The sequence below is a fragment of the Calliphora vicina genome, chromosome 4 (assembly GCF_958450345.1).
Source record: "Calliphora vicina chromosome 4, idCalVici1.1, whole genome shotgun sequence".
In the NCBI taxonomy this organism is placed as follows: domain Eukaryota; kingdom Metazoa; phylum Arthropoda; class Insecta; order Diptera; family Calliphoridae; genus Calliphora; species Calliphora vicina.
In genome coordinates, this window is record NC_088783.1 from 111171729 (window position 1) to 111199424 (window position 27696).

At 25.6% G+C, this 27696-nt stretch overlaps 2 protein-coding genes across 2 annotated transcripts in view; both read left to right on the forward strand.

Moving 5' to 3' along the window:
• The first annotated feature begins 715 nt into the window (after window positions 1-715).
• On the forward strand, window positions 716-6780 carry LOC135958885 (sodium/potassium/calcium exchanger 3-like). The gene is made up of 6 exons (XM_065509824.1): window positions 716-898; window positions 963-1202; window positions 5307-5642; window positions 5713-5940; window positions 5998-6195; window positions 6344-6780. Exons 1-6 carry the CDS (start codon window positions 739-741, stop codon window positions 6778-6780), a joined length of 1599 nt encoding a protein of 532 aa, XP_065365896.1. The 5' UTR covers window positions 716-738.
• A 10402-nt stretch (window positions 6781-17182) lies between these two features.
• Window positions 17183-27696, forward strand: part of LOC135958056 (sodium/potassium/calcium exchanger 4) — a 48222-nt gene continuing 37708 nt past the window's right edge. The window contains exon 1 of the mRNA XM_065508920.1: window positions 17183-17440. Coding sequence (XP_065364992.1) covers window positions 17356-17440 — 85 coding nt within the window. The 5' untranslated portion in view covers window positions 17183-17355. The remainder of the gene's footprint in view (window positions 17441-27696) is intronic.

Genomic DNA, 27696 nt, shown 5'->3' on the forward strand with positions numbered 1-27696 from the left:
TGATTTACTTATAATCAGCCCAAATAACAAAAAGTTATACAAACTTCTTTATGCATCTACTTATTTTCAAACAATTCTCACAAATATTTATTTAATTTTATAAATAAACAATAAAAAATATTTTGACAAAAATCACAATAATCAGTTTAAATACGTGGTATATAACTCATACATATCAAAGTAAAATTCAAAGGCAAATGCTTAAACAGTAAAGAGCAAAACAGCTGCAATTTACAATTCCGCGAAAACCTAACCTAATAAAACTGACATAAATTTTCCACTGTGCGTTAAAACAAATTTTTGGAACTACTGTAGCAGGTAAACATTTTCAGCATAAATAACTACCTAACCAAAGAGTTTAAATCCCTTTTTGTCGGAAAATTTCTAATAAGTTGCCCATGTGTGAGTCATAAAAATGCATGGAAAATTTTTTTCTTTGTAAATGCAGCTTATCAATATCTCTTAATTACTATTTGCTCAAATTAGTTTCCAAACACGAGATTTAGTTTTGTGTAAAATTTACACATAAAGGTTGCCAATCCACATGAATTTCAATTATTCGGTTGTCAACTGTGAAACATACAACACTGTTGGAAAATAATTGGTGAAAAATAAATACGGTAGCATTTCGCGGAGTGCAAAATTAAATAAACAATTTTAGTGAAATTTAAATAAATAATAGTTAGTGTTTAATTCTTTTTTTGTTTTGTAAATAAATAAAATCAATTTTAATTAAACATGCTTCTAACCTCAAATTTTGTTAAACAAAAATGGAAGAAATCCAAACTTATACTTTTAATACGTTTGGCCTTAGTTTCTATAGTTTTGAGTGTATTTTATATAAGATTTTTATTTATGGCAACTCCGCAATTAGATTTGCAAGAACTAAATGAGAATTGTAAGTTATTTTTAAACCAACAAAAAAAAAGAGTTACTTAAAGTTTGTTATTTTTCTCTTAAAGCTTTTAATTCCCTTCATAATGGACGTAAAATTTTATCGCTGAATTCTCATCATGATCATTTGCATCAAAGCAATTGCTCTAAGCCCGCCATTTTGGAATTCCCCTCTGATGGTTTTTCCAGAGAGCAGCGTCGACATGGTTGGATTATTCTCCATATTGTGTTGATGTTTTATGGCTTCTGGTTTTTGGCCGCCATTTGTGATGACTACTTAATACCCAGCATAGAACAGATCTGTTCAAGTAAGTATTTTACCACATAACAAGGGTTTCAAAAAAATTTAAATAAAAATAATTTTGTTAAATTTCCTTTAAAATAATTTTATTGTCTCTTAATATTCTTTAAAAAAATTTCAATTTTGTGAAATTCTGAAAAAATTAATTTCAATTCGTAAAATTTTCTATGCAAAATAAATATCGTAAATTTTTTTTGGAAAAATTTTTATTTTGCTAAATTTTCTTTAAAAAAATTTCAATATTGTGAAATTCTGAGAATATAAATTTCAAAATCGTTAAATTTTATTTGGAAAAATTTCAATATCGTAAATTTTTTTTAATGAATTTTTTATTTTGCTAAATTTTCTTTAAAAAATTTCAATATTGTGAAATTCAAAATCGTTAAATTTTATTTGGAAAAATTTTAATATCGATTAATTTTCTCTAAAATAATTTCAATATTGTGAAATTCTGAAAAAATAAATTTCAATATCGTAAAATTTTCTATGAAAAAATTTCAATATAGTAAATTTTTTTTAAAAAAATTTAATATCGTACAATTTTAAAATAGCTAAATGTTCTTTAACAAAATTTCAATATTGTGAAATTCTGAAAAAATTAATTTCAATATCGTAAAATTTTCTTTGGAAAAATTTCAATATTAGAAATTTAAAAAAAAAAAATAATTATCGTAAATTTTTTTTGGACAAAATTTAATATCGTTTAATATCATAATAATATCGTATTTTTATGAACAATTTTAATATAACTAAATGTTCTTTAAAAAAATTTCAATATTGTGAAATTCTGAAAATATAAAATTAAATTCTAAGAAAAATTACAATATCGTAATTTTTTTTTAAATTTCAATATCGGTTACTTTTCTCTAAAATAATTTCAATATTGTGAAATTCTAAATAAAGAATTTTCAATACGTATTTTTAAAAAAAAATAAATTATCGTAAATTTTTTTTTGGAAACAATTTAATATCGAAATTTAAAAAATTAAATATCGTATATATAATATATGTTCTCTGTGAAAACTTTTAGTATTCAAACATTTGCTTTCATAAATTATCAATATCGCTAAAATTTAGTTGAAATAATATCGTAAAATTTCCTACAAAAAAATCGTAAAATTTTCTTCTAAATAAAATTTTATTTGAAAAAATTTCATTATTGCAATATTTTCTTATAACAAAATTTAATTTCGTAAAATTTTTTTTAAAAAAATTCAATATCGCTTTTTTCAAAAAAAAATATTTCTATGAAAACTTTTAATATTCAAGCATTTTCTTTCATAAAATATCAATATCGTAAAATGTTCTTTGAAATTTTTTATGAAAAATTGCGATATCGTGAAAGTTTCGCTGAAATCGCAAAATTTTATACAAAAAATTTGAATATTGTTAAATATTATTTGAAAAATTTTGATATCGTAAAATTTTTTTTAAACAATTTCAATATTATAATATTTCCTATAAAAAATAAAATTTTCTGTGAAAAATAAATATTTTGTATAAAATATTTGAATATTGTTAAATATTCTTTGAAAAATTTCAATATCGTAAAATTTACTTTAAACAATTTCAATATTATACAGTTTTCTATAAAAAAAATTAAATTTTTTGTTTCATTTGAAAAATTTAAAAAAAAATTCATTTGAAAAAATTTTTTGGAATAATAATTCATTATTGTAAAATGTTATTTGAACAATTTCAACATTGTAAATTTTCTTTGAAAAATTTCAATATTGTAAAATTTTATTTTAAAAATGTCAACATAATTTTTAAAAAAATTCTAATATCGTAAATTTTTAAAAAAAAAAATTAATATCGTAAAATTTTTTATGACAAAATTTCAATATCCAAAAAACAATTTTTTAATATCGTAAATTTTTTTATGAAAATTGTTCAATATCGTGAAATTGTTTCTGAAACATTCAATATTCAATATCGTAATAATTTTAAAAACATACGATTTTCTTTAAAAAAATACCAATATTGAACAATCTTCTTTGATAAAATTTTATTCAATATCCTTAAATGTTCATTAAAAATTGTTAATATCGCAAAAGTGTTTTTAAACAAATTTCAATACTGTAACATTTCTTTGAAAAAATTTCAATGTCGTAAATTATTTTTTATAAAAAAAATAGTTTATAGAAAATGTTAATACATATTTTAAAATTTATGTTTAAAAAATGTTAATATCAAACAATTTTTTTTTTAAATATTTTAATATCGTAAAATTGTTTATGTAAAAAGTTCATCATCGAGAAATTGTTTTTAAAAAATTTCAATATCATTAAATTTTCTATAAAAAATTACGTCTTTTTTTGAAAAATTTCCAATATTGCAAAATTTTATTAAAAAATTTAAATATCATAAAAGTTTTTTAAACATATTTCAATACTGTAACATTTTTTTTGAAAAAAGTCAATGTATTTAATATCGTAAAATATTTTATGATTGCAAAATGTTTATGAAAAAATTTTAATATCGTAAAATTTTTATGGACAAATTTTAATATCGTAAATTTGTTTTTGAAAACTTTTTTATAAAAAAATTTAATATTAAATATTTTTTTAAAAAAATATCGTAAAATATTTTTTTTAAAAAACATTTTTATATCGTAAATATGTTTTTTTAAATATCGTAAAAATAGTTTATAAACAATATTCAAATAAATTGTGTTTCAAAAATTTCAATATTTTTTTTTTAAAAAGTCAATGTCGTATTTAATATCGTAACATATTTTATGATTGCAAAATTTCTACGAAAAAATTTTAATATCGTAAAATTTTTATGGACAAATTTTAATATCGTAAAGTTGTTTTTAAAAAATTTTAATATCGTAAATATTTTTTGAAAAAAATATCTTTTTTATTTTTTTTAAAAAACATTTTTATATCGTAAATATGTTTTTTTTAAATATCGTAAAAATAGTTTAAAAACAATTTCAAAATAAATCAAAAATTAATTATATTTCAAAAATAAATTGCGTTTCAAAAATTTCAATATTTTTTTAAAAAAAGTCAATGTTGTTTTAATATCGTAAAATATTTTATGATTGCAAAATGTCTATGAAAAAATATTAATATCGTAAAATTTTTATGGACAAATTTTAATATCGTAAAGTTGGTTTTAAAAAAATTTTTTATAAAAAATTTTAATATCGTAAATATTTTTTTTTTTTTAAGAAAAACATTTTTATATCGTAAATATTTTTTTTTACATATATCGTAAAAATTGTTTATAAACAATTTTCAAATAAATTGTGTTTCAAAAATTTCAATATCGTAAAATTTGAGTAGTAAAATTTATTAATTTGCCTGAAACAAATACAATATCGTAATTTTTATACCCTACACCACCATAGTGGGGAGGGTATAATGCGTTTGTGCAGATGTTTGTAACGCCCAAAAATAAACCTATAAGATAAAGTATACTTTCTGAGTCGATTAAACGATGTCCGTCCGTCTGGTCGGCTGGCTTTCCATGTAAACCTTGTTCGCAGAGTACAGGTTGCAATTTTGAAGATATTTCGATGAAATTTGGTACATGTTATTTTTTCGGCCCAAGGACCAAGCCTATTGAAACTGGCTGAAATCGGTCCATTATTTCACCTAGCCCCTATACAAATGTCCTTCCGAAATTGAACTTTATCGGTCATAAATGTTTAATTTATATATGTATCTCTACAAATTCCGCTCCAAATAAGTTTTATATACACAAAATTCATGTCACCAAATTTTGTTACGATCGGTCCATAATTAGTCATAGCTCCCATATAGACCCGCTTCCGAAAATCACTTTAACGTGCATAAATCGCTTAAAAATGTTGGTATACACACAAAATTTAATATGGTTAACTTTAATATAGACATAAATCACACGACCTAATTTCATGGTGATCGGTCCATAATTGGTCATAGCCACCATATAAGGCCCACTTCCGAAAATCACTCTAAAATATAAATTATTGAAATTTTAAAAGAAAAATGTTTTTGCTCTTTTACTTAGTGTAGGGTATTATATGGTCGGGCTTAACCGATCATACTTTCTTACTTGTTTTTTTTTATTTTTATTTTTCAAATTTTATTAAAAATTATTAATTTTCTTTTTATAGATTTCAAAATCGATCGTGATGTTATTGGAGCCACAGTTATGGCCGCTGCCGTTTCTAGCCCCGAACTGTTTATGAACTGTATTGGTACCTTTATAACTAAAGGTGATATAGGTGTAAGTACCATAGTGGGCTCGGCTGTATTCAATGTTTTGGCAGTGCCCGCCTGTTGTGGTCTATTTGTGGCCAATTATCTGAAACTGGATTGGTGGCCCATAACCAGAGACTGTTTAATTTATTTGACAGCTGTCTTAGCTTTAGTGGGTATATTATGGGACGGCCAGGTATTATGGTATGAGGCTTTGGGCCTAATCATAGCCTATTTTGTGTATATGTTAAGTAAGTTTAACAAAACAATTATAAGATAAAGGAATTTAAGCTAATTTTAAATCTTATTTTTTCATTTTAGTTATGTATCACAATCCAAAAATATCCAGTTATGCCAAAAAGTTACTTAAGAAATGTGGTTTTTATAAACCCCGATATACAGAGGTTACCGAATTTACTGCCTTATTGGCCCATAGAAGATGTAATAATGAATCAAAATTTAGCTTGGCCACAGAAGCTTATCAGCAAATGGAGCAGGGTTTAAGTACTTCACATATGATGCTATATTTAGAGCATCAGGAGAGAGAAGGTAAGTTATATATACATTTGTTTTATGAACATATTTTAAATAGTTTTTTATTTTCAGAATCCATAGCCTCTCCCTGGTCTTGTGAGGAGCAAACATTTGTGGAATTTATGTTTCGCTGGCCCATAACCTTCCTGCTGTGGTTGTCGGTGCCCAATAGCCGAAAACATCATTCGTTAAAATATCTAACCTTTATATTATCCATAGTCTGGATAGCCGGCATTTCGTATTTGGTAGCTTTTGTCATAACAATAATAGGTGAGTGTAAATTTTTGTTATCTAATCTTTAAAGTTTAAGAATTTCAAAGTTTTTTAGAACTCCCACGATTTCCTTTGTTTGGATTTCTTTATCATCAGCTATCAAAATAATTAATTTATAATATAAAATTTTCCCTTTTCCTTTCAGGTGACACCCTGCATATACCCGATGCCGTTATGGGTCTTACAATTCTAGCAGCTGGCATGAGCATACCCGAAGCTGTCTCCAGCATTATCGTTACCAAACAGGGCCAGGGCTCCATGGGCATCAGCAATTCCCTGGGCTCCAATACCTTTGACATTTTACTAAGTTTGGGTTTACCCTGGTTCATAAAATCCTACTTCCTTCCCGATGTTTTGGATCAGAAGTTATTGGTCTTAAATTCAGCCAGTTTAGTGTATGCTGGCATTTTGCTATTAACCTCATTGCTGGGTCTCTACTTAGTATTTGTTTTGAATAAATTCACTTTGAATTGGTGCGTGGGAGTGTCATGTATGATCATGTATATAGGTTTTATGGCCATCTACACTCTAATCGAATTGAATGTATTCTTTCCTGTCAATTTGCCCATGTGTAGGCATTAATGCCCTTTTAAACGATTAGTTTAATTTAGGATTAGTTTAGTAGGCTAAAAGTAAAACGAAAATGTATTTATATATTGAATATTAGTTTAAAATTTTAATTATAATTAACGATGCATTAATAAAATGGTTGAGTATAAACTGCCAGTATTTGGAAAATAATGTTTTTTTTACATTAAATATTACTTTGTGCAAATGTCCGATCGATGGCATGGGTTATGATGGCTTTGAGGGCTGCGATTTAAGAAAATGGAGTCAAATCGCACGATCTCGGTGGCCAGTTCACATCAAATCCACATGCCATGACCATGCCCACAAATCGCTCGTGTAGAATGTGCATGTCCAGCTATGTATATATGAGAATTTACCTAGCACTGTTATTTACATTCATAAAAATGTTTGTTATGTAGGCAACATGCTTTTTTATGAATTTCTATGTTAGGTAAATTCTCAGCGAGTTGTTTAGTTTTCCCTAATTTATTTGACACGTAAAAGACATAAGGTAGACATGTTATATATCAATGGATAGAGGATTTTGTCTACTTTTCAAAAAATTATATATATTTTGACAATTAAAAAATTCATGGAATACTTTTTTGAAAAATATGACAAAAAATGCTTTTTATTGAATTTTGCATAGATAAAAATTTTTCAAATTGAAATAAAATTTTTATTTATGAATATTTTTTAATGAAATTTCACAGTTATGTAGATTTTTCTATTTAAAATGCAAAAATGAAAACAAATTTTGAAATTTGTTATCAAGTATCCCGCAATTCCCAAAAAAATCTTGAAAAATCCCAAAAATGGGATTTTTTTGTTTTTTGGCTACAATATCCATACCAGGGGCGGGGTTATCGGAACCCTTTACAAAATAATTAAAAACTTATTGGGCCATCCAAAATAGGTTACTATATTTTGATATCGAGTATGCAATTTGAGAATTTTTGCCCTAATATTGAATTTTACATAAAAAATAGGCTTTTTTTGAATGGACCTGCTCCCGTCGGTATCAAAAATTATAAATGTTTTTTTCATTTAAAATATTTTGCGTAAAGTTAGCTTTTCAAAAAGTACAAATTCATTATACATCCTCTTAGAAATTTTTTAGATAACTTAAAAAGAATAAAAATACTTTTTCCTCAAAAAAATTGCGAAAAATCGCCTTTTTTAATTTTTTTAAATTCAAATGAATATAACTTTGGACTCAGCCATGCTTTCTAAACACTTCTTTCTTTATTTGATATATAGATCTATTGTTAATCCTATAAAAGAAAAATGAATAAAATCGGAGAATATTTGGAACGGCGGTCACCAAAAACTGGAGTAGGGTGGGTAAAAATGTTGAAAATTAAATTTTCAAATGCGAATATCTCCTAAGCTATAAGAGATAATTGATAGCTACGACGAGGTTTTATGTAGTGCTCGACGAGGAGATTCTATATGTGTAATGTTTTTTAAATCGTAACACAAACGAAGAAATAGGATCATTTTAAAAATTGAACATACCCGAGGTGTCCTACTTTGGGAACCCCTGGTCCCGCTCCTGGTAGGCTCATGAGGTCCAAATTCAAAACTTGAATTCGACTACACTTCCTCTTTGCGCATGTGAAATTTCATTCAAATCGGCGTAAGGGTTTAGAAGTTACAGATTTATTTCCATCTTTTTTTATTATCATACCACTGTGCGTCGTCACACAGTGGGGCAGAATCGAAATTTTTTGGAAAAAAATCTGGCATTTCTAAACGGCTGATCCGATCGGGATAAAATTTGAGTTGGGTGTAGCCAAGGAGTATTCGAGTTTAAGTTATTAAAATGGGCCCTACAAATAATCCAGGGGCGGCGCTATGAGGGCACTTGCCATTTTTTGGTTTCCCATCCGATTTCAAAGAATTTTATATTTTTGGAAAGCGCTCGGCTAGATCTTGAAAAAATATGCTTGCGTATGCTATTTATCTCTTATAATTTCCTAGTTATAGGCATTTCAAAATTGAAATTTTAAAATTTTGCCATACCTTGGTCAGCTTTTTTAAAAATATAGGGCGCACTTTTGGACGGAATGGACTCGAATTTTTTTTTGTTAGTTAGACAACTAAATTACCAACAACTTACAAAAGATTTCACAGCAATATCAATTACGAATACAAAAATAACCGATTTTCAATTTAAAACTTCAAAAAATAGTACATTTTTGCTGTTTTTTGGACAAAAAGGTGACTTAACTCTTTTTTTATTAAAAAACAACTTTCTTAAAAACATATAACAATTTTATGTTTTTCTATAAATTTTCTTTACGCAGAAGATTTTGGTATAAAAACATGTCCTATTTTTCAAACATGTCGGCTCTAGGCCCTTTGGAAATTGACCTATTTTTTATCAAAATTTCAACTTTGGGCCACATGTTCTAAAATCCCAAAGCTGGGATCAGAAAACGGAAAGCAGCTTTGGAAACCCTGATGTGTGCCCTATTTATCTCTAAATTATTTTCCCAGCCCCAAAGGAAATGTGGACCCTATAGGCAAAATTGTAAAAAATAACATTTTTGGGATTTTCGCTCCATTTTTTAGGAATTGCGGGATTCCCTTTGACATTTTCACAAGTTTTTTTTAAATTTTTTTATTTAGAATGATAAATTTAAAAAACGCTGAAAATTTCATTGAGTTTTGTTAATAAATAAAGATTTTATTACATATTACATATTAATTGAGTTTCTAAAACTAAAATTTATATCAAAATTTTAATAGGATTGCAAATATTAGTAACAATTTGATCCACATTTATTCCAAGCTATATTTTTTTGTTTAGATAAGTTAATTTATGGTCTTACAAAAAAAATTTGCCACTTTAAAACTCCGTTCTTCAAAAATATTGCACTTTTTCATACTAAATTTTTTTTTATAAATTTTCTTAATATTTTATTCAACACAAATCATTGGTTCTGACTCAGTCACGATCGGACCAGCCGTTTAGAAATCCCAGATCTATTTCCAAAAAATTTCGATTCTGCCCCACTGTGTGTCAGCCCAAAATTCTCACCACACAGTGCCTTTTTAGACTTCTACATAGATCTCAAACACACGTCGTTTTCTATGATCATTAACCTTCAGCTCCTAGATCAGTTGAATTTTATGCAGCTGCAGGCCCAAGTCACGACGCATAATTCGCCAATTTGTGATTTGCGAAAGGCCGAGTTCTTGTGAGCGACGCGAAATCGAATACCAAGGATTCTGCTCACAGACTTCGCAGATATTTTCGGCAGATTTGGAGGTTCGTTGACCTACGGCTGTTGATTCATTGTTTACTGAACTAATGGAAGCAGATTTATCCAACACAATGCGAAGAGTCTGAGAAGATGATTATGGCGACTGCAAAGTGGGCGAAGAGCGCGGAACGTTGCCCGAACAGAACTCCTATTTTGATAAAACTATTTGATCATTTGCTGGTGTTATTGAACGCTATATCCGTCCGTCTTTTCTTCGATCACTGCAAAGTGAGATCAGTGAAATGAATGTTTCTTTTAATTGAATGAATGTTTCTTTTAATCAATGTTGAATGAATGTTTCTTTTAATCAATCAGACAGAAGAACTTCTAAAATATGCTGATCTTTTCAAAGATGGCTTAACAAAAAAAGATCACTAACGGATGTCTGCTTACATCTTAATTTATTTGTTTAGGTCAACAGTAGACTCCTTAGAAGATTTTCGGAAATGTTGTTGAAAATACGAAGTTACCTTTAGAATGAGTTTTAAGTTTAAAATATATTGTTACAAACAAGAGTTATAAATTTTGAAATTTGGAATCTCATAAGCGATCACTTATAAACAATTGCTGTCGTCTTAGTAATATTTTAGTTTGTATTGTGGTATCCCACTTCAAGTTCTCAAACGGTTTATTGTTGTCCGCGGTTATTTAATATGGTTTTCCCAAAGTTGGTTATTTTTGCTCCAACAGCTGCATGGAGAAATATAAAAAATAAAAAAAAATGTCGTAGCTTCAGTAATAGACGGAAAATCAAGATATTTAGAAAACAAAACTATATTCTAAAGAAAGAAAAGTTTTCAACTGGTAAAATCCAGACACTCAATCACCGATTCTCAAAACGAGATGTTTTGAGAATCGTTTTTAATGTTAAATAATGAAGTAGTATTTCGTTATTCTTTGAACTTTGGAGATGCCTCTCAATTGTGCCGTGAGACTGGCCATCTTTGTACATGAAACCCTAATCGGCTGTTTTGTTGAACTAACGATAAACATAAACTGTTGTAAACCTAACCTCCCATTCTCTCAATATCTGGTTATAATTTTTCCTAAAGATATACTTTCAATTAATATTTATTTTGTATGAGAACTATCAAAATAACCAGATATTGAGAAAATGGGGGTAAATCTTTCTTGGTGAAGACCTTTTAAATGTCGATTCTTCCAGCACCAGCTGCGTAAGAATAACTTGATCTTGAGATCTTTACAGATGACTCAATGTTGTGGCTCTTTCCATAAAATGCAGCAAGGGGACATAAGGGTAGAATTAATAACTTATAACTATATTCGATTAACACTGATTGGTTGTAGTTGAGCTTCATGCGTGGCTCGTTTTATAGTTGTAGTTGAATTACAATCGTAGCTTCTTTTGTAGTTGTAGTTGAGCTTTAATCATGGTTCTTTATATAGTTGTAATTAAGTTGACTTCAATCGTGGCTCTTTGTATAGTTGAGCTTCATTCGTGAATCCTTTTATTTTTCTGTTCTAGTTCTGTTCTAGTTCTGTTCTAGTTCTGTTCTAGTTCTGTTCTAGTTCTGTTCTAGTTCTGTTCTAGTTCTGTTCTAGTTCTGTTCTAGTTCTGTTCTAGTTCTGTTCTAGTTCTGTTCTAGTTCTGTTCTAGTTCTGTTCTAGTTCTGTTCTAGTTCTGTTCTAGTTCTGTTCTAGTTCTGTTCTAGTTCTGTTCTAGTTCTGTTCTAGTTCTGTTCTAGTTCTGTTCTAGTTCTGTTCTAGTTCTGTTCTAGTTCTGTTCTAGTTCTGTTCTAATTCTGTTCTAGTTCTGTTCTAGTTCTGTTCTAGTTCTGTTCTTGTTTTGTGTATAGTTGAGCTTCTATCGTGGCTCCTTTAATAGTTGTGGTTGAACTTCAATTATGGCTTCTTTTGTAGTTATAGTTGAGCTTCAGTCGTGGCTCCTTTTATAGTTGTAGTTGAGCTTCATTTAGTTATGGAGTTTCCTTTTAATAATTTAGTTATACATTTATTATTTTAATGAATGCGGATATCCATCCATTTCCTCACTCATCAATTTATGTTATCGAACTGTCAAAATGCTGTCAAATACTAATTTGAGAGATTTAAAAACAAAACAAAAAACCCAAAATTAATCAATAATGTTGACAATTTATATAAAAAAGCCTATTATTAAAAATAAACAAACAAATCAGTTAAAGATAGAAATCTTAGAAATTGTATTTATGTCTGGCATTAACACAATAAGGAATTTTTGTTAACAAATTTCTAAAGAAAACAGATAATATTGAATAAAGAAAAGTTAAAGATAATAAAGTCAATAAATAAAACAAACCCCCCATTACAATAAATACATTTTTAAAATGTATTAAATGAAATCAATTATCAATAAGTATGAATTCTTTTTTATATAAAAAAAAACTAAGATTTTAGATTCCGACAAACACTTGAAAATGTGTTTTTAATTCATTAATTTTGTATAGCAATGCTGATTTTCTTTTATTGTTAACAATTGTTGTTGTTAGCACTTTGAATTTTAATTTATTTATTTAATATTGAAAATATAATTATTTAAAATTTAAGTTTTAAGGTGTTCGCCTTTTTTATTATTATCTTGGTTAATTAGTGATGTGGTTCTTTAGTAAATATATTTAGTAAAAATTGATTAGATTCCTTTTGTATGAAATAAATAAATTATCAGTTATAATCAGGAAAACGAGCAAAGCCTAGTAGTGTATGCGATAAGTCAGCTGTTTTGCTCGTGTTGGCATCACTAAAACTCGCGTTTAAGAACAAATACAAAAACAATTGAAAGAGAGAGGGAGAGTGGGAGAGAATAACTGTTAATAGATATGTAATATACCGTTATCTAACCAGATTTTGCCAAATATTTAAGAGAGTTACATCTTCTGTAAAATCAATGATTTCAATTCAATCAATTAATCAATTGCAAAGAAATTTAATTACCGCATTAAATTTTGTTAAGTATTTCCTGTCTTTTACAAATACAACTCAATTCTCTGTAATCTATATCAATATATTGAAGACCACCATATTCTAATTAAATATTTTATTTCTTTTGTTTTGCCGCTTAGTAGAAAAATTAATAATTTTTACTCTAAAATTAATAGTTTTTTCTACAATCTTGGTATTTTATAAGAATTTTATTTAAAGTCGTCTCTATTATGTTTGTATTTATAGATAAATTTCTACATAATTTATTTAAACTGATCATTTATGTGCGTCTTACTTCGAGTGGGGTTGGGTTAATAGACATTTGTCATAAAATTTATATTTAAAATTCATTATTTTTGCAGTTATCAGAAGTAAAATTACCCATTAGTAATGACCACATAACACTATAAGATAAATTAATAAATCAAACTATTCACAACTAGGTTAGTGAGTAATGTTAAATTGGAAACCTCCTACTTTACGAAACAAGCAGAGGTTCTATTCAATAATCTAGATATTCAGACCTTATCGTGCGGTGGAAAGAAACCTTTCCTAGCAGTTGCTTATTTAGTCCTAGTTTATTTTCAACATTGGCTCCTTCTATAGTTCCACTTGAGTTTATAAAGTTCTAATTGAGCTGCAATTGTGCCCTAGATGAGTCCTATGGCGGCTAATTGACTCTTTCATTTATAATTTTAAACCAAATTAATCTTATCGAGTGTAGCGTACCTTCAAAAGATAACTTTACCACCAACGTACAAATACAGTTGAAAAGACATCTATATCAACATGTCGCAGCATTATCACAATATTTCGCTAAAGTAATGCATAATTTATGGCAAATTTAAACAGTATATTTATAGGAGGAGGGTGTGAAAAGTTAAATAGTATCAATCTATAAATCGATAACTGAACTAGAACAGAACTAGAACAGAACTAGAACAGAACTAGAACAGAACTAGAACAGAACTAGAACAGAACTAGAACAGAACTAGAACAGAACTAGAACAGAACTAGAACAGAACTAGAACAGAACTAGAACAGAACTAGAACAGAACTAGAACAGAACTAGAACAGAACTAGAACAGAACTAGAACAGAACTAGAACAGAACTAGAACAGAACTAGAACAGAACTAGAACAGAACTAGAACAGAACTAGAACAGAACTAGAACAGAACTAGAACAGAACTAGAACAGAACTAGAACAGAACTAGAACAGAACTAGAACAGAACTAGAACAGAACTAGAACAGAACTAGAACAGAACTAGAACAGAACTAGAACTAGAACTAGAACAGAACTAGAACAGAACTAGAACAGAACTAGAACAGAACTAGAACAGAACTAGAACAGAACTAGAACAGAACTAGAACAGAACTAGAACAGAACTAGAACAGAACTAGAACAGAACTAGAACAGAACTAGAACAGAACTAGAACAGAACTAGAACAGAACTAGAACAGAACTAGAACAGAACTAGAACAGAACTAGAACAGAACTAGAACAGAACTAGAACAGAACTAGAACAGAACTAGAACAGAACTAGAACAGAACTAGAACAGAACTAGAACAGAACTAGAACTAGAACTAGAACTAGAACTAGAACTAGAACAGAACTAGAACAGAACTAGAACAGAACTAGAACAGAACTAGAACAGAACTAGAACAGAACTAGAACAGAACTAGAACAGAACTAGAACAGAACTAGAACAGAACTAGAACAGAACTAGAACAGAACTAGAACAGAACTAGAACAGAACTAGAACAGAACTAGAACAGAACTAGAACAGAACTAGAACAGAACTAGAACAGAACTAGAACAGAACTAGAACAGAACTAGAACAGAACTAGAACAGAACTAGAACAGAACTAGAACAGAACTAGAACAGAACTAGAACAGAACTAGAACAGAACTAGAACAGAACTAGAACAGAACTAGAACAGAACTAGAACAGAACTAGAACAGAACTAGAACAGAACTAGAACAGAACTAGAACAGAACTAGAACAGAACTAGAACAGAACTAGAACAGAACTAGAACAGAACTAGAACAGAACTAGAACTAGAACAGAACTAGAACAGAACTAGAACAGAACTAGAACAGAACTAGAACAGAACTAGAACAGAACTAGAACAGAACTAGAACAGAACTAGAACAGAACTAGAACAGAACTAGAACAGAACTAGAACAGAACTAGAACAGAACTAGAACAGAACTAGAACAGAACTAGAACAGAACTAGAACAGAACTAGAACAGAACTAGAACAGAACTAGAACAGAACTAGAACAGAACTAGAACAGAACTAGAACAGAACTAGAACAGAACTAGAACAGAACTAGAACAGAACTAGAACAGAACTAGAACAGAACTAGAACAGAACTAGAACAGAACTAGAACAGAACTAGAACAGAACTAGAACAGAACTAGAACAGAACTAGAACAGAACTAGAACAGAACTAGAACAGAACTAGAACAGAACTAGAACAGAACTAGAACAGAACTAGAACAGAACTAGAACAGAACTAGAACAGAACTAGAACAGAACTAGAACAGAACTAGAACAGAACTAGAACAGAACTAGAACAGAACTAGAACAGAACTAGAACAGAACTAGAACAGAACTAGAACAGAACTAGAACAGAACTAGAACAGAACTAGAACAGAACTAGAACAGAACTAGAACAGAACTAGAACAGAACTAGAACTAGAACAGAACTAGAACAGAACTAGAACAGAACTAAAACAGAACTAGAACAGAACTAGAACAGAACTAGAACAGAACTAGAACAGAACTAGAACAGAACTAGAACAGAACTAGAACAGAACTAAAACAGAACTAAAACAGAACTAAAACAGAACTAAAACAGAACTAAAACAGAACTAGAACAGAACTAGAACAGAACTAGAACAGAACTAGAACAAAACTAGAACAGAACTAAAACAGAACTAAAACAGAACTAAAACAGAACTAAAACAGAACTAAAACAGAACTAAAACAGAACTAAAACAGAACTAAAACAGAACTAAAACAGAACTAGAACAGAACTAGAACAGAACTAAAACAGAACTAAAACAGAACTAAAACAGAACTAAAACAGAACTAAAACAGAACTAAAACAGAACTAGAACAGAACCAGGAGCCAGTATTGTATCTCAACTACAACTATATTTGAATTCGCTCCCATAATAAACGATCCCCGCATATATCCCCTACTACTTTTATAAAATTAGTAGCAGTAAAACCTACTCCTAAATTATTTAGCGCCCACCTAACATGTAGTAGTATTTAATATATAGCCTAAAATACTACCACCATCGAATTTAAATTTACAACAGACAAAATGCGTCATTAGATTAGAATTATTCATGTCTATATTATCTAACGAGACAAAGTGGTCTCAACTGATTTATCATACACATATATAAGAGTATGATTAAAAAAAAATACCTTTTTAAAGAGAAACACAAACTTTAAATTTAAAAATTTACCCCTTGCCGAAATTGACAGCGATTTAGTGAATGAGTTGTGCTACAACAGCAAAACCACCATCTTCTTCAATCTTATCAATTAACTATAGTTAATATCAGAGTCAGAGTAAAGTGCTGAGTATTTATTTTAAGTTCTAGTGGTTAAATTGTTGTGGTTGTTGTTGGGTTTTGATTAAAACAACACATACTAAAATAAAAAAAAAACACTGACTATCTACAGCTGATATTGGCAAATGTCTGAGGGCCCAGATAATGCTGAATGAAACTAAAGAAAACAAAATGCTCCTGCTATTGTTGTGACTGGCTGTCGAGTGTATAAAATTCCATAAAATAACTCGATTTGATTTTATTTCGCATTATAGCGATCATAAACACATTGGCAGTATAACATTGAGGACGTGCAATTCAATAACGAAAAAACAAAACGAAGCGGGCAAAGAATAAAACAAATAAATCTAATATTTAAGAAATAAAATCTAAAGAAATATTTTCAATAAATTAAAGCGAATGAGGTCTTTTGCTAAAACAAATCGAGTGACAAAACGTTTAAACGTTTTCTTAATATTTTGGTTGGCCTCTTGAACATATAACGAAACGATTTTAATGAGATTTTGAAAAAGTTTTTAAACACTTAACGAAGTTAAACTTTAACGAAAAAAACATTATGATTTTTAACGCTTAAATTTTTAAATCAAGCTTTAGTGGTGTCAAAAATAAAGACAAAAAGCTTTATAACGAACTTAAGCTTTAAAATAAAGCTTAAAACTGTGTTTAACACAAAACTTTTTAGTTGAACACAAATTTAACATTTTAATTTACTGTTAATAACAGTTGTGTATCCGGTTGTATCCGGCTGTGTCTGTATTTAAGTGTTTGTGCGTGTTTTAGACCTGGGAAACGGAACCATGTTGCGGAAAACTCTTCTTTATGTTTCGGTGTTGCTAGTTTTGTTTATAAACAATAATTTTTCTATGGCGGAGAATTTAGAAGGTAAGTTTTTGTTAAATAATTTAAAATATTAAGAAACTATGCGAAATTGTTTATTATAGCGAAAAGTTATAGAACGAAAATGTGTAGCAAACTTCTAAATTGAAGTTTCATAAAAGCAAAGAGATTTGGTTGAACAAATTTTGGAGACAAAACAATTTCTCATTGCTTTCTCGTTAAAAATAAAACTCACTTGAGGAGTTTTATTTTTTCCCGTCATAAAATAAAACTCTTTTAGTTTTGAGGAGTTTTATTTTTCCCGTCATTTGAGGAGTTTTATTTTTTTCGTCAGAAAAAAAAACTCATTAGAGGAGTTTTATTTTTTTCCGTCGTAAAATAAAACTTATTTGAGGAGTTTTAATTTTTCGGTCATAAAATAAAACTCATTTGAGGAGTTTTATTTTTTCCATCAGAAAACAAAACTATTTTCGTATATTTTCTATTTTTTTCAGTATCTTTCTTTATTGTGTTCCAGTAGATTCCAATTGATGTGCTCTTGCTCAGAAAAAAAAACTCATTTGAGGAGTTTTATTTTTGCCGTGTAAAAAAAAACTCATTTTAGGAGTTTAATTTTTTCCGTCATAAAATAAAACTCTTTTGAGGAGTTTTATTTTTTCCATCTTAAAAAATAAAACTCTTTTCGTTTATTTTCTACTTTTTTCAGTATCTTTCTTTATTGTGTTCCAATAGATTCGTATTGTCGTGCTCTTTCAGAAAAAACTCATTCAAGGAGTTTCGCGTCAGAAAAAGAACTCATTTGAGGAGTTTAATTTTTTTCCGTCATAAAATAAAACTCTTTTGAGGAGTTTTATTTTTTCCATCCTAAAATATAAAACCCTTTTCGTTTATTTTCTACTTTTTTCAGTATATTTCTCTTTCAGAAAAAAAACTCATTTGAGGAGTTTTATTTTTTCCGTCAGAAAATAAAACTCTTTTCGTTTATTTTCTACTTTTTTCAGTATCTTTCTTTCTTTGGAGGAGTTTTTATTTTAGCGTCAGAAAAAAAAACTCATTTGAGGAGTTTAATTTTTTTCCTTCATAAAATAAAACTCTTTTGAGGAGTTTTATTTTTTCCGTCTTAAAAAATAAAACTCTTTTTGTTTATTTTCTACTTTTTTCAGTATCTTTCTTTATTGTGTCTATCTGATATAATGTTTGTAGTAATTTACATATTTGTTTAAGAAAAAAAAAACAACAATTTGATAATAGGAATCAAACAATAACAAATTAAAATTCCAACTGATTTTATTTGTAATGACAATTTATTCAAGGTGCTTTACAAATTGTAATGATCTGACCAGCGGCAAGTATTAGGTGTCAATTTACATAAAATGAAATTAATTTTCTGACGGGAAAAATAAAACTCCTCGTATTTTTTTTGACTTGAAAAATAAAACTCCTAAAAGGAACACTTTTTTTTAAGAGTTTCATGCGAACTTTTATTTTTATTTTTAAAGTCACAAAATAACTATTATAAAATAAGTTTTTGATATCAATTCCCAGGTTTAAAATGGTTTGTTTTATAAACTTTTAATAATATTCGTGATTTTTAGTCTTTAAAATATAAAAATTTTTGGATTTTTTAAAGTGTTTTGATTCCTAAGGCAGAAAATTGCTAATTTGATTAATTAGCTAATTTGATAAAGTTTTGAGGCAATAGTGTAGCAAATAAAAAAAATTAAGTTTCTTTTTTTTAAATTTTAATTGGCCTTATTTGGAAGTTATGAATAATTATGCACCGATCGGCATGAAATAAGGTTGTGTGATTTTTGTCTATATGAATCTTATTTGTGGTAAATTTTATGTGAACACCAAAATTTTTAAGAGATTTATGCTCGTTAAAGTGATTTTTGTGAAAGGGGGATTTTATGGGAGCTATGACTAATTATGGACCGATCGCACAAACATGTTTTTCACTTTCGGTTTAAAATTTCAAAGACAAAATAAAATTAAATTTAATGAATTTTAGACAAAAATAACAAAATTTAGAAAAGTACTTTTTATGGTACTTTAATATTTTTCCAAAAAAATATTTGTAAAAACTTAATTTTTCTTTATGAAACAAACTAAAATTAAATTTAAGCAATTTTAGCAAAAAGTACAAAAATTTCGAAAAGTACTTTTTTAGGTACTTTTTAAAATTTTTTCTTAAATCGGACTAAATAACAAATTTTCTACATTAATAGAAATAAGTTTTGCTAAAATTTAAGATTTTGCAGGTTTTTTTAGTAATTTGTCAAAAGTACTTTCTTTGGTACTTTAGTACTTTTTTGGTACAAAGTACTTTTTCCAAAAAAAAAATTGTAAAAACTGAGTTTTTCTTTAAAAATTAATATAAAACAAAATTTAAACAATTTTAGCAAAAAGTACGAAAATTTAGAAAAGTACTTTTTAAGGTACTTTTTACAATTTTCTTTAAAATGCTCTAAAGAAAGAATTTATAAAAAAATATATATACAAATTTAATTAAAATTTTAAATTTTGCTTTTTTTTGCAAATTTGTCAAAAGTACTTTCTTTGGTATTTTAGTACTTTTTTGGTACAAAGTACTTTTTTGAAAAAAATTTTGTAAAAACATAATTTTTCTTTAAGAATCAAAATAAAACAAAATTTAAACAATTTTAGCAAAAAGTACGAAAATTTAGAAAAGTACTTTTTAAGGTACTTTTTACAATTTTCTTTAAAATGACCTAAAGAAAGAATTTTCATAAAATATATAAAAATTTAAATAAAATTTCAGAGTTTTCACTTTTTTTTAATAATTTTTCAAAAGTACTTTCTTTGGTACTTTAGTACTTTTTTGGTACAAAGTACTTTTTTAAAAAAATTTTTTGTAAAAACATAAAAAATTTTTTGTAAAAACATAATTTTTCTTTAAGAAACAAAATAAAATTAAATTTAAGCAATTTTAGCAAAAAGTACGAAAATTTAAAAAAGTACTTTTTTCTGGTACTTTTTACTTTATAGCTTAAAATATCGTAAAAATAGAATTTACTATGTTTAAGAACAAATTATTTTAAATACATTTGTGTAGATATTTTTACCAGATATCGTTTAAACTGAAATTCCCTCTGATTCAAATCTTAATTATTTTAAATGGTGCTCTCTTTATCAGCTTAAACTATTTGAAACTATTTCAAGTTATAAAAAAAATAGTGCTTTGTTAGAATTTTCCATTAAACAATTATTTATTACGTGTGGCAGTTTTATTATATTCAGGGGGAGTTTGTTTACCAGATGTAGACAAAAAGATTAATTTAAATTGAAATTTAATACAAAATAACCACAATATAGGCATCTAAAATGGGCTATTAGAACTAATGGCACGTGGAAAGTAAGATGATTGATTTAGTTGAAAGGAAAGCTAGAAATAATTTTAAAGTTTTAAATAACATGATTAATTTTTGTAAATAGATTAACAAATAAATCAAAATAAGAAGGCTTTCTTAAGTAAAATTTAATTGAATTTCTGAAGAAAGATTTAGTTAAACTTTAGTTAAACCTACATTTAAACTTGTTTATTTTTAAAACAGTTGCCAAGTTTAGCTTTAATTTTAATTGCCACAATTAGTAATAGATTATTTCATAAATATTTATTTCATTTAGTTACACTCATAGCAAATGAATCTCTGTAATAAAAAATAAAAAATTAACATTTTTCAAAATCGTTATAGACGTCATGAGCTCTCATATAACATGACAGAATAGTGTTAAATCATTAATTTTGAAAATTTCATACTTTGAACTCAAATTACTAGAAAAAAACCCCAAATAAATTGTTAAGTAATTAAAACTATTTAATAATTTAAGTAGTATTCATTTAAAACTAACTAACTATTTATTTATTTAATAATAAAGACAAAAACTTTCATAATAACTTATGCAAATCATATTAAATATTTGATTTCAGAAAAATTTTCAAACTAATTTCTAAGAACATTTGATGCTTCAAAGGTCTAGGGAATTTTTTATGGGAAAAACTTGAAGTTTGTTTGCTATGCGAAAAATTGTGGCTAAAATAAACTTTATTAATTGATAAGAAATCAATGTAAATTAATAAGTCACCAAAGAGAAGGGAGAAGCAGCTGGAAAACGTGTTGCATATTAATTAGTATTTTAGTTTGTCTACTGCTAGTTATTTGTTTAATATTATGACAACAATTAATAGTTTTATTAAACGAAAAAAGAAAGAAAAAAAAACACAATTGAAGACAAATTGACATGATAATACAGAAATGATAGAAAATAAACTACCGGCAAAACTACTGAAAGAAAAATTAAAGCAAAAATATAAAAATAAAATTTAATAATTTCAAAAATAATTTTTTTTTAATCTCTGTAAAATTTATATTTTTCCTTAAAAACTGAAAATAATATGAAATTTGAAAAATTTTAGCAAAAAGTACCATTATTTTACAAAAGTACTTTTTTTGGTACTTAAGTACTTTTTCCCAAAAATTTGTCTAAACCCAGAATTTTTCATTAAAAGCATATTAGAAACAAATTTAAAAACTTTTGGCAAATAATAACAAATTTTAAAAAAGTACTTTTTAAGGTACTTTTTTAATTTTAGCTTAAAACACTGAAAATAATGACATTATTACATAATTCAAAAGAAATTTAGCTAAGAATTCATATTTTACATGTTTTTTCAAAAAGTACCAAAATTTTACAAAAGTACTTTTTAAGGTACTTTTTTTAATTTTTGCTTAAAATGCAATAAAGAAGGAATTTTTCAAAATTTTATCTAAGAATTCATATTTTACCTGAAATTACATGTTTTTACAAAAAGTACCAAAATTTTACATAAAGTACTTTTTAAGGTACTTCTTTAATTTTTGCTTAAAATGCTCTAAAGAAAGAGTTTTTCAAAATTTTAGCTAAGAATTCATATTTTACCTTAAGTTACATGTTTTTTCAAAAAGTACCAAAATTTTACAAAAGTACTTTTTAAGGTACTTTTTTAATTTTAGCTTAAAACACTCAAAAGAAAGAATTTTCTATATAAATCAATACAATTTTAGCTGAAAATTTATATTTTGCTTATTTTTTTAGTGTTTAGGAAAAAGTACTTTTTAGGTACTTTTTTGTATATTAGTGTTTTTTCATAAATTCTATGAAAATACATAATTTTTCATTAAAAACTGAATAAATTTAAGTTTTAAATTAAATTGAAACAATTTCAGTAAAAAGTACCAAAATTAAAAAAAGTACTTTTTAAGGTACTTTTTAAAAATTTCTAAAAAACGCTTTAAATAAAGAATTTGCTATATATTTCTACACAGTTTTAACTAAAAAAATTTATTTTGCATATTTTTGAGTGTTTTGGCACTTTAATACTTTTCAGCAAAAAGTACTTTTTTTTTGGTAATTTAGTACTTTTTGAAAAATATGTTTGTAAAGACAGAATTTTTCATTAAAGCATAATAAAATTAAATTTAAGCAATTTTGGGAAAAAAAGTACAAAAATTAAAAAAAAGTACTTTTTAAGGTACCTTTTACAATAATCCATAAAACGCTCTAAAGAAAGAATCAATACAATTCAAAACAAATTTTGACAAAAAGTACTAAAATTTTATAAAAGTACTTTTTAGGTACATACTTTATAAATTTTTCCTTAAAACTATTTAAAGAAAGAATTTTTTGACATAAATTCATATAATTTGTACTATAAAATAATATTTTCCACTTTTTTAGTGTTTTTTTCCAAAAGTACTTTTTTGGTAGTTTAGTACTTTTCTGGTACTTTAGTACATTTTTTTAGAAAATTATAAAAATTAAGAATTTTTCCTAAAAAATCTAAAAAATAAATCAATTTTGACAATTTAAGCGAAAAGTACCAAAATTAAAAAAGTACTTTTTTACATTTTACCCTAAATCGCTGCAAAGAAAGAATTTTCTTTTATTTTTTTATGAATTTTCCCTCAGTGTCTTTCCCCTTTGCAAGCTGAGACCTGTCTGTTATCCTAATTTAGACTTAATTTTCTATAAAAATTATTATTACAATTTAACTATTTATAGTTATTTTTTATAAGAAAATTAACAACATTTCATATATCTCATTCTTCTAATTACATTTATTGATTTTAAGTTTTAAATATAAATTTTGCCTTATCATTTGCTTAACAATTACACTTACTGTAAACACAAATGTTTTTTAGTACTTATAATTTATATTATTTAATTCAATAATACTTAAAACAACAATTTGCAGTATTTGACGTAAAACCAAAATGATTTTATCACACCAACATTTCAAAATTCCAGATTTATTATTATTATTTAAAAAACTTTCTTAGAATTTAGGTTGAATAAAAATAGCAACTCAAAATAGGATTTGAAAACCAAAATTCTCCAGAAATATTTGAATTGAAAAGCAAATGCTTATTAGAAGTGATTAGAATATAAAAATATGATAAATGCTGTTTCATTTATATTTTTTTAAGGTTTTAAAGAAGAAAATTAAGATTTCAATAAATTTTTAGCATTTTGGATAAAGTACTTTTTTACTAATTTAGTACTTTTTCACAACTATTGCTGTAAAGACAGAATTTTTGTTTAAAAACAAAATAGAATTAAATTTCAATAATTTTAGCCAAAAGTCCCAAAATTTAGAAAAGTACTTTTTTAGGTACTTTTTTAAATTGTACTCTAAATAAAGAATTTTGCTCATAAATATATAAATTTCTATAGCAAATTTTAAATTTGCCACTTTTTTGATAATGTGGCTAAAGTACTTTTTTTGGTACTTTAGTACTTTTTTACAACTATCGCTGTAAACATAGAATTTATGTTTAAAAACAATTTAGAATTAAATTTGAACAATTTTAGCAAAAAGTACCAAAATTTATAAAAGTACTTTTTCTGGTACTTTTTTAAATTGTACTCTAAATGAAGAATTTTGCTCATAAATATATAAATTTTAAATTTGCCACTTTTTTTGATAATGTGGCTAAAGTACTTTTTTTGGTACTTTAAAGAGTTTTGCTCATAAATATATAAATTTCTATAGCAAATTTTAAATTTGGCACTTTTTTGGATAATGTAGCTAAAGTACTTTTTTTGGTACTTTAGTACTTTCTTTACAACTATCGCTGTAAAGATATATAAATTTTAAATTTGTCACTTTTTTGATAATGTGGCTAAAGTACTTTTTTTGGTACTTTAGTACTTTTTTACAATTATCGCTGTAAACATAGAATTTATGTTTAAAAACAAATTAGAATTAAATTTAAAACATTTTAGCAAAAAGTACCAAAATTTATAAAAGTACTTTTTCTGATACTTTTGAAAATTTTATACAAATTTGTCTAAATAAAGAATTATGTACTAAATTTTGAATTTCGAACTTTTTATTGGTAATTTGGCAAAAGTACTTTTTTTGGTACTAAGTACTTTTTTGCTACTGTTGTACTTTTTCCAAAAAATATTTATAAAGCAGAATTTTCTTAAAAATGCAAACATTAAATTAAATTTAAACAATTTTAGTAAAAAGTACCAAAATTTCAAATCGTACTTTTTGTGGTACTTTTGATATTTTTCACCAAAACGTTTTAAATATAGAATTTTCTATATAAATATTTTGGATTTTAACTAATATTTGTATTTTTCTAGGATTTTGGAAAAAAGTACAAAAATTTAAAAAAGTAAATTTTTCCCTAAAATGTTGTAAAAAAAAGAATTTTCTTTCAAAATATATAAAATTTTAATTAAAATTTTAGATTTGTCACTTTTTTGGGGGATTTACAAAAAGTACTTTTTTTTGTTAATTTAGTACTTTTTTGAAAAATGTCTGTAAAAAATGTATTTTTCGTTAAAATAATAAATAAAATGAAATGTTAATAATTTTAGCAAAAAGTACTAAAATTTTCTAAAAGTACTTTTTAGGTACTTTTTAAATTTTTGCTTAAATAACTCTAAACAAAGAATTTTTGTTATAAATATATAAAATTTGAATTAAATTTTTGGATTTGTCACTTTTTTGGGGGATTTACAAAAAGTACTTTTTTTTGTTAATTTAGTACTTTTTTGAAAAATGTCTGTAAAAAATGTATTTTTCGTTAAAATAATAAATAAAATGAAATGTTAATAATTTTAGCAAAAATTACTAAAATTTTCTAAAAGTACTTTTTTAGGTACTTTTTATTTGTTAATTTGATAAAAGTACTATTTAGGTACTTTAGTACTTTTTTGAAAAAAAGTGTGTAAACATTTTATTTTTCTTAAAAACATAAAATAAAATGAAATTTTTATAACTTTAGCAAAAAGTATCAAAATTTCAAAAAGTACTTTTTAAGGTACCTTTTAAATTTTTCCCTAAAATGTTGTAAAAAAAGGAATTTTCATTCAAAATATATAAAATTTTAATTAAAATTTTAGATTTGTCACTTTTTTGGGGAATTTACCAAAAGTACTTTTTTTGTAAATTTAGTACTTTTTTGAAAAAAGTCTGTAAAAAATGTATTTTTCGTTAAAATCAAAAATAAAATGAAATTTTAATAATTTTAGCAAAAAGTACTAAAATTTTCTAAAAGTACTTTTTTAGGTACTTTTTAAAGTTTAGCTTAAAAAGCTCTAAAGAACGAATTTTCGATATAAATTATGAAATTTAAACTAAAATATTAGATTTGATAAGTTTTTGGGGGATTTAGCAAAAATAATTTTTTGTTAATTTAGTACTTTTTGAAAAAAAATTCTGTAATATTAAAATTTTTCTTTAAAAAACAAAATACAATTAAATTTGATTAATTTTAGCAAAAAGTACTAAAATTTTCTAAAAGTACTTTTTAGGTACTTTTTGAAATTTTGCTTAAAATGCTCTAAAGAACGAATTTTCGATATAAATTATAAAATTTAAACTAAAATATTAGATTTGTTAAGTTTTTGGGTGATTTAGAAAAAGTACTTTTTTGTTAATTTAGTACTTTTTGAAAAAACTTCTGTAATATTAAAATTTTTCTTTAAAAAACAAAATACAATTAAATTTGAATAATTTTAGCAAAAAGTACCAAAATTTCAAAAAGTACTTTTTTAGGTACTTTTTAAAATTTTGCTTAAAATGTTCTAAATAAAGATTTTTCGATATAAATTATGAAATTTAAACTAAAATATTAGATTTGTTAAGTTTTTCGATGATTTAGCAAAAGTACTTTTTTTTGTTAAAAAGTACTTTTTAGGTACTTTTTAAAGTTTAGCTTAAAAAGCTCTAAAGAACGAATTTATGATATAAATTATGAAATATAAACTAAAATTTTAATTTTTTAAGTTTTTGGGTGATTTAGCAAAAGTACTTTTTTGTTAGTTTGGTACATTTTTGAAAAAAGTCTGTAATATTAAAATTTTTCTTTAAAAAACAAATAACAATTAAATTTGATTAATTTTAGCAAAAAGTACCAAAATTTCAAAAAGTACTTTTTTAGGTACTTTTTAAATATTTGCTTAAAATGCTCTAAAAAACAAATTTATGATATAATTATGAAATTTAAACTAAAATTTTAGTTTTGTTAAGTTTTTGGGGGATTTACCAAAAGTACTTTTTTTTTTGTTAATTTAGTACTATTTTGAAAAAAGTCTGTAATATTAAAATTTTTCTTTAAAAAACAAAATACAATTAAATTTGAATAATTATAGCAAAAAGTACCAAAATTTCAAAAAGTACTTTTTTAGGTACTTTTTAAAATTTTGCTTAAAAAGCTCTAGAGAAAGAATTTTCGCCATAAATATATAAAATTTGAATCAAATTTTTGTATTTGTCACATTTTTGGGGGATTTAACAAAAGTACTTTTTTTTTTGTTAATTTAGTACTTTTTTGAAAAAAATTTTGTAATATTAAAATTTTTCTTTAAAAAACTAAATTTGTTTAATTTTATCAAAATGTACCAAAATTTTTTAAAAGTACTTTTTTAGGTACTTTTTAAAATTTTGCTTAAAAAGCTCTAAAGAACGAATTTATGATATAATTATGAAATTTAAACTAAAATATTAGATTTGTTAAGTTTTTGGGGGATTTACCAAAAGTACTTTTTTTTTGTTAATTTAGTACTTTTTTGAAAAAAGTCTGTAATATTAAAATTTTTCTTTAAAAAACAAAATACAATTAAATTTGAATAATTTTGGCAAAAAGTACCAAAATTTCAAAAAGTACTTTTTTAGGTACTTTTTAAAATTTTGCTTAAAATGTTCTAAATAAAGAATTTTCGATATAAATTATGAAATTTAAACTAAAATATTAGTTTTGTTAAGTTTTTGGGTGATTTAG

What these genes read in the sequence shown, in the direction of transcription:
- LOC135958885 (XM_065509824.1), top strand. Translation starts at nt 739, where the DNA reads ATGCTTCTAACCTCAAATTTTGTTAAACAAAAATGGAAGAAATCCAAA. An exon ending in GCAAGAACTAAATGAGAATT is followed by an intron (nt 899 to 962) that starts GTAAGTTATTTT and finishes TTTCTCTTAAAG; the next exon opens with CTTTTAATTCCCTTCATAAT. An exon ending in CTATTTTGTGTATATGTTAA is followed by an intron (nt 5,643 to 5,712) that starts GTAAGTTTAACA and finishes TTTTCATTTTAG; the next exon opens with TTATGTATCACAATCCAAAA.